Source organism: Palaemon carinicauda, chromosome 2 (genome assembly GCF_036898095.1).
Source record: "Palaemon carinicauda isolate YSFRI2023 chromosome 2, ASM3689809v2, whole genome shotgun sequence".
NCBI classification, from domain to species: Eukaryota; Metazoa; Arthropoda; class Malacostraca; order Decapoda; family Palaemonidae; genus Palaemon; species Palaemon carinicauda.
In genome coordinates, this window is record NC_090726.1 from 180,355,261 (window position 1) to 180,369,162 (window position 13,902).

Here is a 13,902-nt window from a genome sequence, read left to right on the forward strand (position 1 = left end):
CGAAATAAGACCAAATGTTTTTTTTGGAACAGACAGAAACAAATGAGCTTATTTCGGCTATCTCGTATAACTTTTTTTTTATTGTTAATTTCCGAGTGGAATCCAATAATACATTTTCCAGTTTACCGTCATTTTTTTCGGGAAAAATTAGTTTTCAATTTGTGGAAATATATAATAGCTCGACGGAATAAAAGTAATTCTAATTCATTTCTAGATAGTGAATGAAAAACTAGTTTCTGTAAAACGGTTTATTTCGTTAATGTTCAGTTAATATATTCCGAGTCCTGGACCAACTTTAGATAAAATTTTCATTAAAAATCCTTACATAATTTTTCTATGGTGGAGATTACGGCGATGAGTTACAAAATGTTATGATGGAATCACCATATTCTCTTACGATTTTCAGTAAGACGAAAATTGTGAGAACAGTCACTTGGACTTTTCTGTTACATTGGGAACCTGTCTTTTTCCTTCCTAAATCGGGAGTTAGGTTTTATTGTTTTATTTCTTTTGTCGAATAACAACTATTTATTTACTATGACCATTTCCTTCGTTAGCTGAAAGCCAGTTTCGATGGCCGGCATTTTCATATTCTCTGGCATCAAAGTAAAAGATTTCCTTGTTTGCTGGTTCTTAGACAAAATTATTTTTTCATGTAACCCTTTTCCTGCACAACACATGAAGTAGTCTGATTTCTTCTATGACCTCCATGGTAGGCATTTCATATAGGCCTACTCTCTCCATCTGCATAATAATCATTGAACATTGTAGGCAGTTCAATGACAGAGCAGTTTCCTTTACATTTGCTTTCTGGAAGGTGGGAACTAGAATTCTGGACTAGACCCAAGAGCCGAGGGACTAGGGGCCTCTGAATAATAGATATTCAAGAAAGGTGTTGAGGATAAACAATACGGATTAGGAAAGAGAGCCAAAAGGCTCCTCGGGTCATGGAAGTTTCTAGATCTGCCCCATCATCTTCGCTCTTGCTCTACTTTCAATCTCGGTCACATTTTTCTTAACTAATGAGATCTGTAGCTACAGCTGCCAGAGGCAAGTTGTCGTCCAGGTTCTACACATTCTTATCAGTAAACTGAGATTTGGTAAACATAAAGATTTTTAAAAATACTTAGATTCAAAATAGCAAAGATATTTATAAACATTAGATATAATTCAAACAGGATTACTTTGTGTGGAGCAAATACTATTCAAACCTGTGATTTTTTTTTTTTAAATCACCACACTCCAGGGAGACACAGTTTTCAATCGTTTTCCATAAACTCTTTGCGTTTAATGTAAAACATTGTTTGATTGTTTAATTCTAAAAAGTCTTCAATATATGCCTTGACTCTTGCATCCTTCACCTGCTTACCACAAGCATCATTCTCATATGTTCATAAATATCTTGGTAAATTCTGTTATAGGCTTTAATACATTCATTTTCAGTATCAAGTTTTGTTTGAAAAGATCTTCCGTTTCATGATTGCATTGGTAATGAGAACAAGAACCTAAGATTAGGTTATTCTAGAAATAAGCAAATTTTGCAACAATATCTAATCCATTAACAATTAAAGGTATAAACACTGTTCAAGAATGTAAGAGGCGAAAGACAGTGAAATTTCCCCAGAAAGCAGGACAATGCCCTAGAGACTGACCGTATAACATAGGAGCAGCGCCCAAACCCCCTCTTCTCCTAAGCTAGGACCAATAACGACCAGGCAGTGGCTGCTGATGACTCGGCAGATAGACCTAAAGGCTCCGCCAACCCCCCCCCCCCCCCCGCCCCCCCTTAGTTCACAAGAATGGAGAAGTTGCAGCGACCAAAGGAACTAACGAGTTTGAGCGGCACTCGAACACCAATAACGATTTCCTTGATAATTCCATTTGGGTTAACGGATTTAACACTTCATAGTTAAAATCATCAAAACAAATTCATTGGGTCGATTAATATGAATCACAACAATCATCAAAGATTTTGATTACGTAAACATCTGGCAAAAATTCGTGATCAGAAATAATGATCAAAGAAAGCAATGTAACTCAACAAAGGTAATGTTGTAATGAATAAATTTAATTATTATGACAAATATCCCCCAATGTGTGCCTCCATTCCAAAATAAGATGACTTCTCCATATTTCTAGTGTTTGTGTTATTTCAAGGCCGAAATAATTAGGTTTATCAGACTTATGGTGCGAGAAGGGAATAAAAACTCGTTTAGAATTAAGACCCTTCTATTACGGAATCACTCCCGGTATTTTTTTTATTTTTTTTTTCTCTCTTTTGTCTTTCTTTTCAGGTGAAATGCTTCAGTGCTCTGAGAAAACTTAAGCTAAGAATAAAGTTTCTCAAGATTGGGGAAATTAAATGATACGTAAAATAGGCACCGAAATAAGACCAAATATTTTTCAATTGAAGCAGACAGAAACAAATAAGCTTATTTCGGCTTTCTCTTGTACCTTTTCACTTCTTTTTTGTCCTTTTCTAATTAATTTCCGAGTGGAATCTAATAATACATTTTTCTGTTTACCGTGGCTTGTTTTTTTTTCTGGAAAAATAATGAGTTTTCAATTTATGAAAATAAATAATGGCCAGATGGAATAAAAGTGGTTCTAATTCATTGCTATATAGTGAATGGAAAATGGTTTCTGTAAAACGGTTTATTTCGTTAATGTCCTGGTAATATATTTCTATTCCCCGAACAAAATTTAAATAAAATTTTCATTGAAAATCCTTACAATTTTCTATGATGGAGTTTAGGCTGTGAGTTATAAACTCTTGTTGTGGAATAGACAGATATTCTCTTAGGCTTTTCAGTAAAAAGAAAATTATGACAAACATTTAAATTGTTCTGTCACATTGGGAAGCTTTCTTTGTCCTTCCTAAATCGGGAGTTTGGTTTTAGTAAGCCTTCTTCTTTTGTCGACTAATTATTTGTTTACTGAAACTATTTTCTTCATTTGTTGAAAGCCAGTCACGATGGCCGGCATTTTTAAATTCTCTGGCATCTAGGTAATAGTGGTGACCCACATTGCTGGTTTTTAAAGGAATGGAAAACAATATTTTACATGTATTCCTTCTGCACAGCTACTTGTCGTAGTAGTAATATGTCGTTTCTGACCTTATTTAGGGTATTTCATATATGTCTACTCTTCATTTGCATAATAACCAATGACCAGTTTAGGCATTTTAATGACAGAGCTCTTTCTATTACATCTGCATACTGGAAGGTGAGAACTGGAAGTCTGGACAAGACCCAAGGACCGAGGGACTAAGGCGCCTCTGAATAATAGATATTCAAGAAAGGTGCTGAAGATAAACACAATACAGATCAGGCCACACTAAGCCAAAATGGCTTTTGTGGTCATGAAAGCTTCTAGATCTGTCCATCCTCTTCTCTCTTGCTCTACTTTAACTCCTGGTCACATTTTTCATAACTAATGAGATTTGTAACCTACAGTTACTAGAGGCAAGCGGTAATCCAGATATGTTTACGCCTTCTATTAGAAAAGCCTTCTATTGGAAAAGCAAAGATATTTATTAACATTAGATATACTTTAGTATCGGATTATTTTATCTGGAGCATAAATTATCTAATCCCAGTAGTTTTCTTTTTTTGAATAAACACACTTCAGAGAGATATAGTTTTCAATCTTTTTCTATAAGCTCCCTGTGCTTTATGTAAAATATTGCCCGTTGGTTTCGTTCTAAAAATTCTTCAATTTATGCCTTGTCTTGCATCCTCCTCCTCCTCATAACTGTAACAAACTTTCATTTCCGGAAACAAACACCAACATTGAACCACAAACTCCTTGGGTATTGCTCTTTTGAAAAACACGTTAGCCACAGAAGATAGGATAGCGATTATCTTCAAAGATGGATGCCACTGAATATATAAATATAAAGCGTTCTGTAATAAAATCGCAACGACTTTTCCTATTTGGATATGCTTGGTGTCGACCCATACATTTTTCTCTATAAGGTAATAATTTATTAATAGAAGGAAGGATTGACGAAAGCTGTGACTCAATAAATCTAAGGTGGCAATGAATAAAGGATTGACAAATGTCCCCCAAAATCCACCTCCATTCCAAAATAAGATTACTTCGCAATATTGCTGAAGTAGTCTGTGTTCTTTCAAGGCCAAGATAATTAGGTTTACCAGACGTATGGTGCGACAATAGAATAAAAACTCCATTAGAATTTAGACCCTTCTATAACTGAATCAGTCTCACGGTTTTTTCAGGCAAAATGTTTTAGAACTCCGAGAAAACTTAAGCTAAGAAAAATAACTTTAAACAAAATTGGGGAGGTGGAAGGGTTTGTAAAATTGGCACCGAAATAGGACAATGTTTTTAATTGGAACAAACTGAATCAAATGAGGTTATTTTCGGCTTTTTCTTGTACATTTTCTCTTCCTTTGTTTTTGCCCTTTTCTAATAAATTTCCAAGTGAAATCCAAATATTAATTTTTTAGTTTACTGAGACTTTTTTTTTTTTTTTTTAGGGGGGGGGGAGAATAATGAGTTTTCAATTAGTGAGAATAAATGATAGCTTAATGAAATTAATTTGGATCTAATTCATTACTAGCTAGCAAATGAAAAAGACGGTTGCTGTAAAACGGTTTATATCGTTTTAATGCTCAGGTAATATATTTCGATTCCGTGGACCCAATTAAGACAGAAAAAAAAATTAGAAATCCATACATAATTTTCTATGGGGGAGATTATAGCGAGTTCGGTTTCAGTATGCTTTACTCTTTTTGTCAAATAACGATGAATATTTGTTTACTACGACTATTTTCTTCGTTTGTTGAAAGCCAGTTACGATGGGCGGCATTTTTATATTCTCTGGCATATAATTAAAAATTATTTCCTTCATTGCTAGTTTTATTTTGTATTTAGCCTTTTTTTCTGAAGTAGTTTAGGTCTTTTGACCTCCTTGCTGGCCCTTTCATATAGGCCTACTCTCTTCATTTGCATATTTATCAATGAACAGTGTAGGCAGTTCAATGACAGTTGTTTCCTTTACATTTGCATTCTGGAAGGTGAGAACTGGAAGTCTGGACAAGACCCAAGGGCCGAGGGACTGAGACACCTCTGAATAATAGATATTCAAGAAAGGTGCTGACGACGAACACAATAAGGATTAGGGCACGCAAAGCCAGAAAGCCTTCTGTGGCCATAAAAACTTATAGGTCTGCCTGCTCTGCATTCACTTTGTCCATTTAGCTGGTAAATCTCTTTTTGAGAATAATTCACCTTTGGTCACATTTTTTCTTAATTGAGACCTGTAACCTACAGCTGCTAGAAGCAAAAGGTAGTCCAGATATATTTACACCTTCTTAGTAAACCGATATTTGGTGAAAATAAAAATTTCTAAAATCCTTTTTAAAATATCAAAGACAATAATTAGCATTAGATATATTTTAGAACAGGATTATTTTATCTAGAGAATATATCATCTAATCCCATTTGTATTTTTTTCAATCAACACACTTCAGGGAGATATAGTTTTTTATCTTAATCTATAAGCTCCCTGCGTTCTTTTAAAAAATATTGCTTGTTGGGTTAATTTAGAAATTCATCAATATATGCCATGACTCTTGCATCCTCCACCTGTTCATCATAACCATCATTATCACATGTTCATAATTATCCTTGTTAATCCTGTTATAGGCATTTGTACATTCAGTTTTAGCTTAGAGTTCTGTTCTGCATCGGTAATACGAACAAGAACCTAAGATTCGGTTATTCTAGGAATAAGCAAATTTTGCAACAATATGCAATCCATTAAATATTGATTGTTCCTTAAACTTCTTTGACATTTCATAGTGTTAGAATCTTCAAAATAAATTTGTTCCGTAACCGAAATACAAACCACGCTATTTAGATTGGGTTTACTTTCGGCGTAGCTGAAATTGACGAGCCAATAGATTTTAACGCGGGTTAACTACCCCCGCGCTAGTTAGCGGGGGTAGGGGAAGTGGTAGCTTGCAACCCCTCTCCCCCCCCTCCCCTCACACACCGGTGAGTTGTCTTACTTCACTTTTGGCTCGGACGATGTGCAGACGTTTCTGTCTATCGTCCTCGTTGCTGACAGCCTTAATCTTTTTCTTTGCTTTTCCTCAGCTGTGTGCTTAGAAGCTGGCCTCGCCCTTTAGTTATCATCATGCGCAAGTGCCCTGGGATCGCCGGCCGCCCCTGCGGTACCTTCATGTCGGCGGTGGATACCGATCCTCACACCCTTTGCCCGCAGTGTCGAGGCCAACGGTGTGACAGGGAAGTAACATGCAGTGAGTGTAGGGAGTGCTCTGCCTCCCAGTGGGAGAGGTTTGCCCGCCGGCGTAAGAAGAAGTCCAAGAGAGACAGTTCTCCTTCAGGGGTTGCCTTGAAGGAGGAAGGTTCCCGGGTCTCTTCTTCCGCCGCCCAAACCTCCTCCAAAGCTCCCACTCGGCTGGCCTGTCGTGAGAGGCCTCCGAGTGGTAGCGCAGATCCTTGTTCTGTTTCCCGATCTCGGGGTGCAGGACAGGGCGTCGCCTCCCATAGCGGGGCGGCTCCCCCTCCTCCCCCTGGGGAGGATTTTGATAACGTTGATAACTCTGTCTAACGATGATCTTTTTTAGCTTTGGGCTTCCTTGGGGCTTAAGGGCCTGCCCTCCAAGGAAGCCCTGTTTGACCTTATCCAGTTGGGGGCCGCTGTCAAACAGTCGCCGGTGATAGCAGAGGTAGACCCTCTGTCTATTGTCGACGTCGTGGTGGCAGAGGCTTCCGACGGGTCTGGTCAAACCTCTGAGGCTCCTGATGTTGCGGACGTTGCTGAAGGCTCTCCTCCCCCTTCTGAACATCCTTCGAAGGGGAAGGTGGGGTCCCACGGTCTCTACTGCGGCTACGTCTCTCCCTCGGGGGAGCGCTCTGACTGAGAGTCTATTCGGAGGACCGACGATCCTGATGACCTCCCTCGTGGCCGTCTTCGCCGTAAGGCTTGTCGTCCTCTTCGTTGCAGGGGCCTCCCGTCTCCCTATAAGGGAGTCAAGAGGCGCCTCTTCGAGTCGTCTCCTCCTCCGTCCTCTGATGAAGATCCTCCTCCCCGGGAGCAGACTGTAGCAGCCACGTCCTGAGACCTCTCCGGTGATCGTTCGCGATCTCCTATGCCTGCCAGACCTTCCAACTCCTGCGCAGATGGCCAGCAGACTCCTGAACTCATCAGCCGACGGGCATCGGTCCCTTCGGGGCAAAGGGATGTCTCCCACCGTGTGGGAGCTTCCCTTGCGCGTCAGGGTTCCCCTGCGCGCCCTCCTACGCGCGGTAGCGCGTAAGCGCTCTCCATCTTTGCAGTCTCCTGACTCACCTCGCCTGCGCTCTCCTGTTTGTCAGCGCTCTCCTGCTCGCCAGCGCTCTCCTGATGGTCAACGCCCTCCTGATCGCCAGCGCTCTCCTGATCGCCAGCGCTCTCCTGATCGCCAGCGCTCTCCTGTGGACAACCTACAACCTCCTGTTCCTGTTGCGCGCCCAGCGCTCCAACAGTCACCTGAGTACACAAGATTTCCTGCTCGTCAGCGCGCACCTGCGCATCCAGTTCCTGACACGCGCCCTGCGCGGCCATGCTTGCCCATGCGCCCTAGATCTCCGGATCTGGAGGCGGGCAAGGATTTAACTCCTCCTCGCCCAGGCGTTCCTGCTCGTCATCCTTCACCTGCACAGCAGCGCACATGGTCTCCTGCGCGCACATCCAGAGTTCCTGCGCCCCCAACGCGCCCACGTGCCCACGCGCCTTCTCTTCCTGAGCCCGTTCGCGAGCGTTTGCCTTTGCGCGTCGTGCCACTTGTTCCTGCACAGCAGTCTACGCGTCGTCTTCCTGTGCGCTAGCGATCTCCAGCGCGTCGGCGATCTCCAGCACGTCAGCGATCTCCAGCACGTCAGCGATCTCCTGCGCGTCAGCGATCTCCAGCGCGTCGGTGATCTCCAGCGCGCCGGTGATCTCCAGCGCGTCAGCGCTCCCCTGGGCCTCGGCGATCTCCTGAGCGCTCGCGCGATCTATCGCCTGCGTGCAAGCGCTCTCCTATGCGTCGGCGCCACCTGGATCTTGATAGACATAGGTCTCCTGCGACCAGCTCGCCCCCGCGTGTTTGTTCGCCTGCGCGTTCTACGCGCCATCGCTCTCCAACGCGCCATCGCTCGCCAGCGTTCACCAACGCGCTATTGTTCGCCGACTCGCCATCGCTCACCCCCGCATCACAGGTCTTCAGGACACCATCATTCTCCTGCGCCTTACCTTTCTCCTGGCTTTCAGCGATCTCCTGTGTGCCCGCGCATTATTTCGCCCACGCGCCAACGCGTTCCCGCGCCTACTCGCCCGCTTGCCAGCTCGCGCCAGCGCTCCCGCGCTCGTTTATCTTCGCGCGACTACGCGCCCTGGCTCCAGCAGCCCCTCGCGCGCCACCCATAGGAACCTGCCCCGCGCCACCCATGGGGACCTGCCCCGCGCCACCCATGGGAACCTGCCCCGCGCCACCCATGGGAACCTGCCCCGCGCCACCCATAGGAACCTGCCCCGCGCCACCCATGGGAACCGGCCCCGCGCCACCCATGGCAACCTGCCCCGCGCCACCCATGGCAACCTGCCCCGCGCCACCCATGGGAACCTGCTCCGCGCCACCCATGGGAACCTGCCCCGCGCCACCCCCGTTCTCGTCGGGTTCCGCTGCAGGGACGCGTGTTTCCGGGTCGTAGTCAGGATCACCTCCGCAAGTGCAAGTCTCTCTCGCAGGACAAGGAAGAATCGTCGGAAAGGTCAAGGCAACTTTCTTCCCTTCTTTTTTGCAGGTAGGCCCAGTTGCGTCCACTCCGAAGGGTCAGGAGATCCCCTTTCCTCCAGCGGGACACTGCGTCCGTATCTCGGCAGTCCTGGTTTGGTCCTCTGATGAGAGCGGTAGTGAAGGCTAGGAAACCGGCACTCGCCAATCTGGGACTCAAGCCAAGGACGGCCTCGCCCCCCCTGAAGAGGAGAGGAGTGGACTTCGTGGTGACTTCTCCCAGGGAGAAGTTGGTTCCTAAGAGGTCCGCCAGGAAGGCTCCATCCCCTTCGCAGTCGTTTTCTCCTTCTCCTGTGGACGAGGCTTTTCCGTCCTCTGGAGAATCCAGCGAGGTGGCGGTCTCTCCCTCGGCACCAAGGGGGGAGTCTCCCCCTCGTGGAGGGGAACCGACTCGCGTGGAAGGTACCTTCCAGACCTCTTTGCTGGAGTCTTGTATCCCGCCCAGAAGGGAACCCAAGGACTCCAAGATGATTCCGAAGTCCTCTTCGCGAATTCGTCAGGAACCAGCCAGACCCTGGGAGAACGTCCACGTGTCTCCCCAGGAAGAGCTTCCGGGGACAGGAGACTTAGCTGCCAGTCCGCAGGGAGGAGAGCAGCAAGAGTCTGAGCATGCCTTCTGGCAGGTCTTGAGCATGATGCGGCAGCTCAACAGGTTCAAGGACCCGGAGATCGCCCCTCGTGAAAGCAAGCACACAGTCCTGGATCAGGTCTATGGAACTCAGAAGCCCCCAAAGGCCAGCGCAGCCTTGCCCTGGTCCCAGGTGGTGAAGAGTGCCAGAGACAGGGTCAACGCTCAGCTCGCAGACCTCGCCTCCTCCAGTCGTTCCTCTGCCGGGAACAGACTCCTCCCACCTCCTCGTTTACAGCAGAGGAGGTATTTTGAGATCATGGGGGAGTTTAGCCTCGCTCTTCCCCTCCACCATTCCGTGGAAGACCTTACTAGGGGAGTTCCTCAGGAGAAGCTCTCCGCCCGGCAGGTGACATTCTCGGCATCTGAGATCCTGAGCCAGGAGAAGGTCACGAAGTGCACCATGCAAGCCACTTCATGGCTGGATGTCTGGCTGGGTTCTCTGGGCATCTTATTGCACTCTGAGGATCTGTCTAAGGAGAGCAATGGGAAGGCCCTGGCGACCTTCCTCCTCTCGGGCACTCGCTCCATCCAATTTTTGGCACACCAGGTTACCAACCTGTAGGCCAACTCGGTGTTGTAGCGTCGTGATGCGGTGACCGAGAAGATCAACCCGAAGGTCCCCACTGTGGATGTCTGCAGGCTCAGACACTCCTCCATCCTTGGGGGAAGTTTGTTTGAGCCCCAGGATATGGAATGCACAGCTGAGGGGTGGAGGAAGTCTAGCCAGGACTCGCTCCTCCAAAGGGCCCTGGCATCTCGGCCCTACAAGCCTCCAGCTCCACAGCAACATCAGCAGCAGCCTCGCAGGACACCGAAGCAGGCGCCGGCAGCTAAGAAAGTGGTGTCTAAGCCCCAGCCCTTTCCTGTCAAGGACAAGAGGAGCGGTAAGTCCTCAAGGGGAGGCAAGACTCCTAGAGGGAGCGGCCGCGGCCGTAAACGTTAGGGGGATGCCTTCAAAGCTGCGTGCACAGGTGGCAGCAACATGGAGTCGATTCTTGGACAGTCTCCGTGATCGGCCAAGGTTATCGCGTCCCATTCACGACATCTCAACCTCCCCTGACAGCGAATCCAGTGTCGTTGAGCTTCTATGCCATGGGATTGGCAAAGGGGCTAGCGCTTCGGGCAGAAGTCGAGACCATGCTCAAGAAGGATGCTCTCCAGGAGGTTGTCGACGGCTCCCCAGGCTTCTTCAGTCGACTCTTTCTTGTAAAGAAGGCGTCTGGAGGCTGGAGACCTGTCATCGACCTCTCAGCTCAGAACAAGTTTGTCAAGCAAACTCCGTTCAGCATGGAGACCGCTGACACGATCAGACTTGCGGTGAGACCACAAGACTTCATGTGCACACTGGATCTGAAGGACACGTACTTCCAGATCCCAATCCATCCGTCTTCCAGGAAGTACTTGAGATTCAGCCTAGACAGCAAGACCTACCAGTTAAAGGTGCTGTGCTTCGGTCTCTCCACAGCACCTCAGGTGTTCACCAGTGTTTTTACCCTGATTTCGTCTTGGGCGCACAGGAACGGCATCCGTCTCCTCCGATATCTGGACGACTGGCTGATCCTGGCAGACTCGGAGTCGACCCTTCTTCGACACCGAGACAGGCTCCTGGGACTTTGCCAAGATCTGGGGATCGTGGTAAATCTCGAAGTCCTCTCTGCAGCCGTCCCAACGACTGGTTTATCTAGGCATGTTATTAGACACCAATCTCCACAAAGCCTTTCCATCAGACGACAGGATAGCAAGGCTGAGGAGGGTGGCAGAACCCTTTCTCAGGCGGGAAGAGCTTCCAGCACAATCGTGGTTGCGTCTTTTAGGTCACCTAGCCTCCCTGGCCCGTCTGGTCCCGAACGGCCATCTCAGGATGAGATCCCTGCAATGGCAGCTCAAGTCCCGGTGGAGTCAAGGATCCGATTCCCCGGACTTTCTGGTTCCGATAGGACCCTCGGAACAGGCGGACCTGCGGTGGTGGCTGATCGACGAGAACCTGCGAAAGGGAGTGGATCATCTCGTCCTTCCCCCGGATTTGACGCTGTTTTCGGACGCGTCAAAAGAAGGGTGGGGGGCCCACATTCTGAACCAGAGGGCCTCAGGCCTTTGGTCAGAATCAGAAAAGTACCTGATGAGCGACAACACCACGGTAGTGGCTTATATTAACAAGCAGGGAGATACTTTTTCACATCAGCTATCCCATCTTGCAATAGAGATTCTGAGGTGGACCGAAGTCCACTCGATAACACTATCAGCTCGCTTCATTCCTGGCAAGAGGAATGTGCTCGCCGACAGTCTGAGCAGGGCTTCGCAGATAGTGAGTACCGAGTGGTCTTTGGATCCTCACATAGCCAACAAAGTCCTGACTTTATGGGGTTCCCTGGCGGTGGATCTGTTCGCGACAGCCTTGAATTTCAAGCTGCCCCTGTACTGCTCCCCAGTCCCGGACCCCAAGGCGCTCTCTGGCAAGATGCTTTCCAACAACGGTGGGACAACATCGAAGTGTACGCCTTCCCACCGTTCTGTCTGATGAGAAGGGTGCTCAACAGGACCAGACTATCGGTCAACTTGTCTATGACTCTGATAGCTCCGATATGGCATCACGCGGAATGGTTCCTGGACCTTCTGCAGCTCCTGACGGAGCTCCCGAGAGAGCTTCCCCCACGACACGAGCTACTCAGACAGCCACATTGCAACATATTCCACAAAGCCGTAGCCTCGCTTCGGCTTCACGCCTGGAGACTATCCAGCGTCTCCTCACGGAGAGAGGCTTTTTGCAACAGGTTGAGGAGAGAATGTCTCGTCCCCTGGGAAAGTCCTGTGTGGGAGTCTACCAGGCGAAGTGGAGAGTCTTTTGTGGTTGGTGTCGTTGGAGGGGTATCTCTCCACTCGATGCCACTATTCAAGCAATAGCGGAGTTTCTCGTTTATTTGCGGGAGGAAATGCGCCTTTCGGTCTCGGCGGTGAAAGGCTATCGCTCAGCCTTAAGCCTGGCTTTTAGGCTGAAAAGAGTGGACATTTCTTACTCGCTAGAACTCTCTCTACTCATACGTAGCTATGAGCTTACCTGCCCTCAGTCGGAAGTGAGACCTCCTCCATGGAACGTGGTTCGGGTTGTCAGGGCTCTTAAGAGACCTCCCTTCGAACCATTACACCAGGCCTCTGATCGCCACCTGACTTGGAAGACTGCTTTCCTACTCGCGTTGGCCTCTGCCAAACGAGTTCGTGAACTTCGTGGTCTCTCGTACGACATCGCCCATTCAAGGGGATGGGGGGAGGTAACGTTCAGGTTCGTCCCTGAGTTTGTTGCCAGGATACAGAACCCTGGAGTGCCGGACCCACAGTTCCACTCTTTTAGGGTCACGAGTCTCCGTTCTGTAACAAGCGACCCAGACCATTTGCTATTATGCCCAGTGAGGAGTCTGAGGCGTTACTTGAAGAGGACAGCTGCAGTTCGTCCCCGCATGCAAGCGTTGTTTGTTAGCACAGGCAGGATGAAGAGGGGGTTCACCAAGAACACCATCTCGGCTTGGATTCGAAGGGTCATCCACCACGCCTTGAATCTGGACCCTCCTACGTCACGTCACCCTAGGGCACACGACGTCAGGGGCATCGCTACGTCCCTGGCCTTCAAGAGAAACTTCTCTGTGACGCAGGTGCTTCAAGCTGGGGTCTGGAAGCGTCAAATGACCTTCACAGCCAACTACCTGCAGGACGTGACCCACAGGAGCCTCGATACATTTTCTATCGGCCCTGTGGTGGCTGCACAACAGCTGGTCTAACCTCAGGCTCCTTGATGGACAAGTAGCAGAAGGTTGAGGGCGTTGTTACCCAGTTTTAGTCTGCGTGAATGAAAGAGTATGTCTGGCCCTTACTTCTTTCTTCATCTCCCCTCTCTTGGGGAAAGCAGCATCCTGGTCTCCGCATAGCTGACCTCAACCTCTGCAGATAAACCATGCTCCCTTGTGTTCCTAGTATTAAGTTTAGTACTGTCGCGTCCCCCATACCCTGACGAGGTGGTTTTGGGAACGTCCTAGCCTAGATTCCTATCTAAAGGACTCAAGGTCAACTTCCTAGGACGAGTCACTCTCTATTCCTCCACACACAACTTACGTAGCCCACATCTTCCTTGCGGGGCAAGGAACTTGAGGCGCAGGGACTCCTTTTCTCGAGTGCTGCTCACTCGGAGTCTGAGTCCCCGGGTAAAGCCAAAGCCAGTAAGGCTGGGGACTTTCCACCCTTCCTAAGGGGTAAGTCACCCAAATTTAAATAGCGTGGTTTGTATTTCGGTTACGGAACAAATGACAAATTCGGAGATAATTTGTATTATTCCTAACCATACAAACCTTAGCTATTTACACATACTTGCCCGCCAGCCCTGTCCCCCAAGACAAGTCCTACCTCTAAGTGAAGTGAGACAACTCACCGGTGTGTGGGGGCGAAGGGTAGCAAGCTACCCCTTCCCCTACCCCC

General features: G+C 47.8%; 2 protein-coding genes across 2 annotated transcripts in view; both read left to right on the plus strand.

Moving 5' to 3' along the window:
* Positions 1-8,058: 8,058 nt before the first annotated feature.
* Positions 8,059-8,727, plus strand: LOC137621453 (nematocyst expressed protein 3-like). The gene has a single exon (XM_068351768.1). It carries the CDS (start codon positions 8,059-8,061, stop codon positions 8,725-8,727), a length of 669 nt encoding a protein of 222 aa, XP_068207869.1.
* Positions 8,728-9,277: 550 nt separating this feature from the next.
* Positions 9,278-13,902, plus strand: part of LOC137621458 (uncharacterized) — a 16,088-nt gene continuing 11,463 nt past the window's right edge. The window contains exon 1 of the mRNA XM_068351780.1: positions 9,278-9,571. Coding sequence (XP_068207881.1) covers positions 9,278-9,571 — 294 coding nt within the window. The remainder of the gene's footprint in view (positions 9,572-13,902) is intronic.

What these genes read in the sequence shown, in the direction of transcription:
- LOC137621453 (XM_068351768.1), top strand. Translation starts at nt 8,059, where the DNA reads ATGCGTCGGCGCCACCTGGATCTTGATAGACATAGGTCTCCTGCGACC.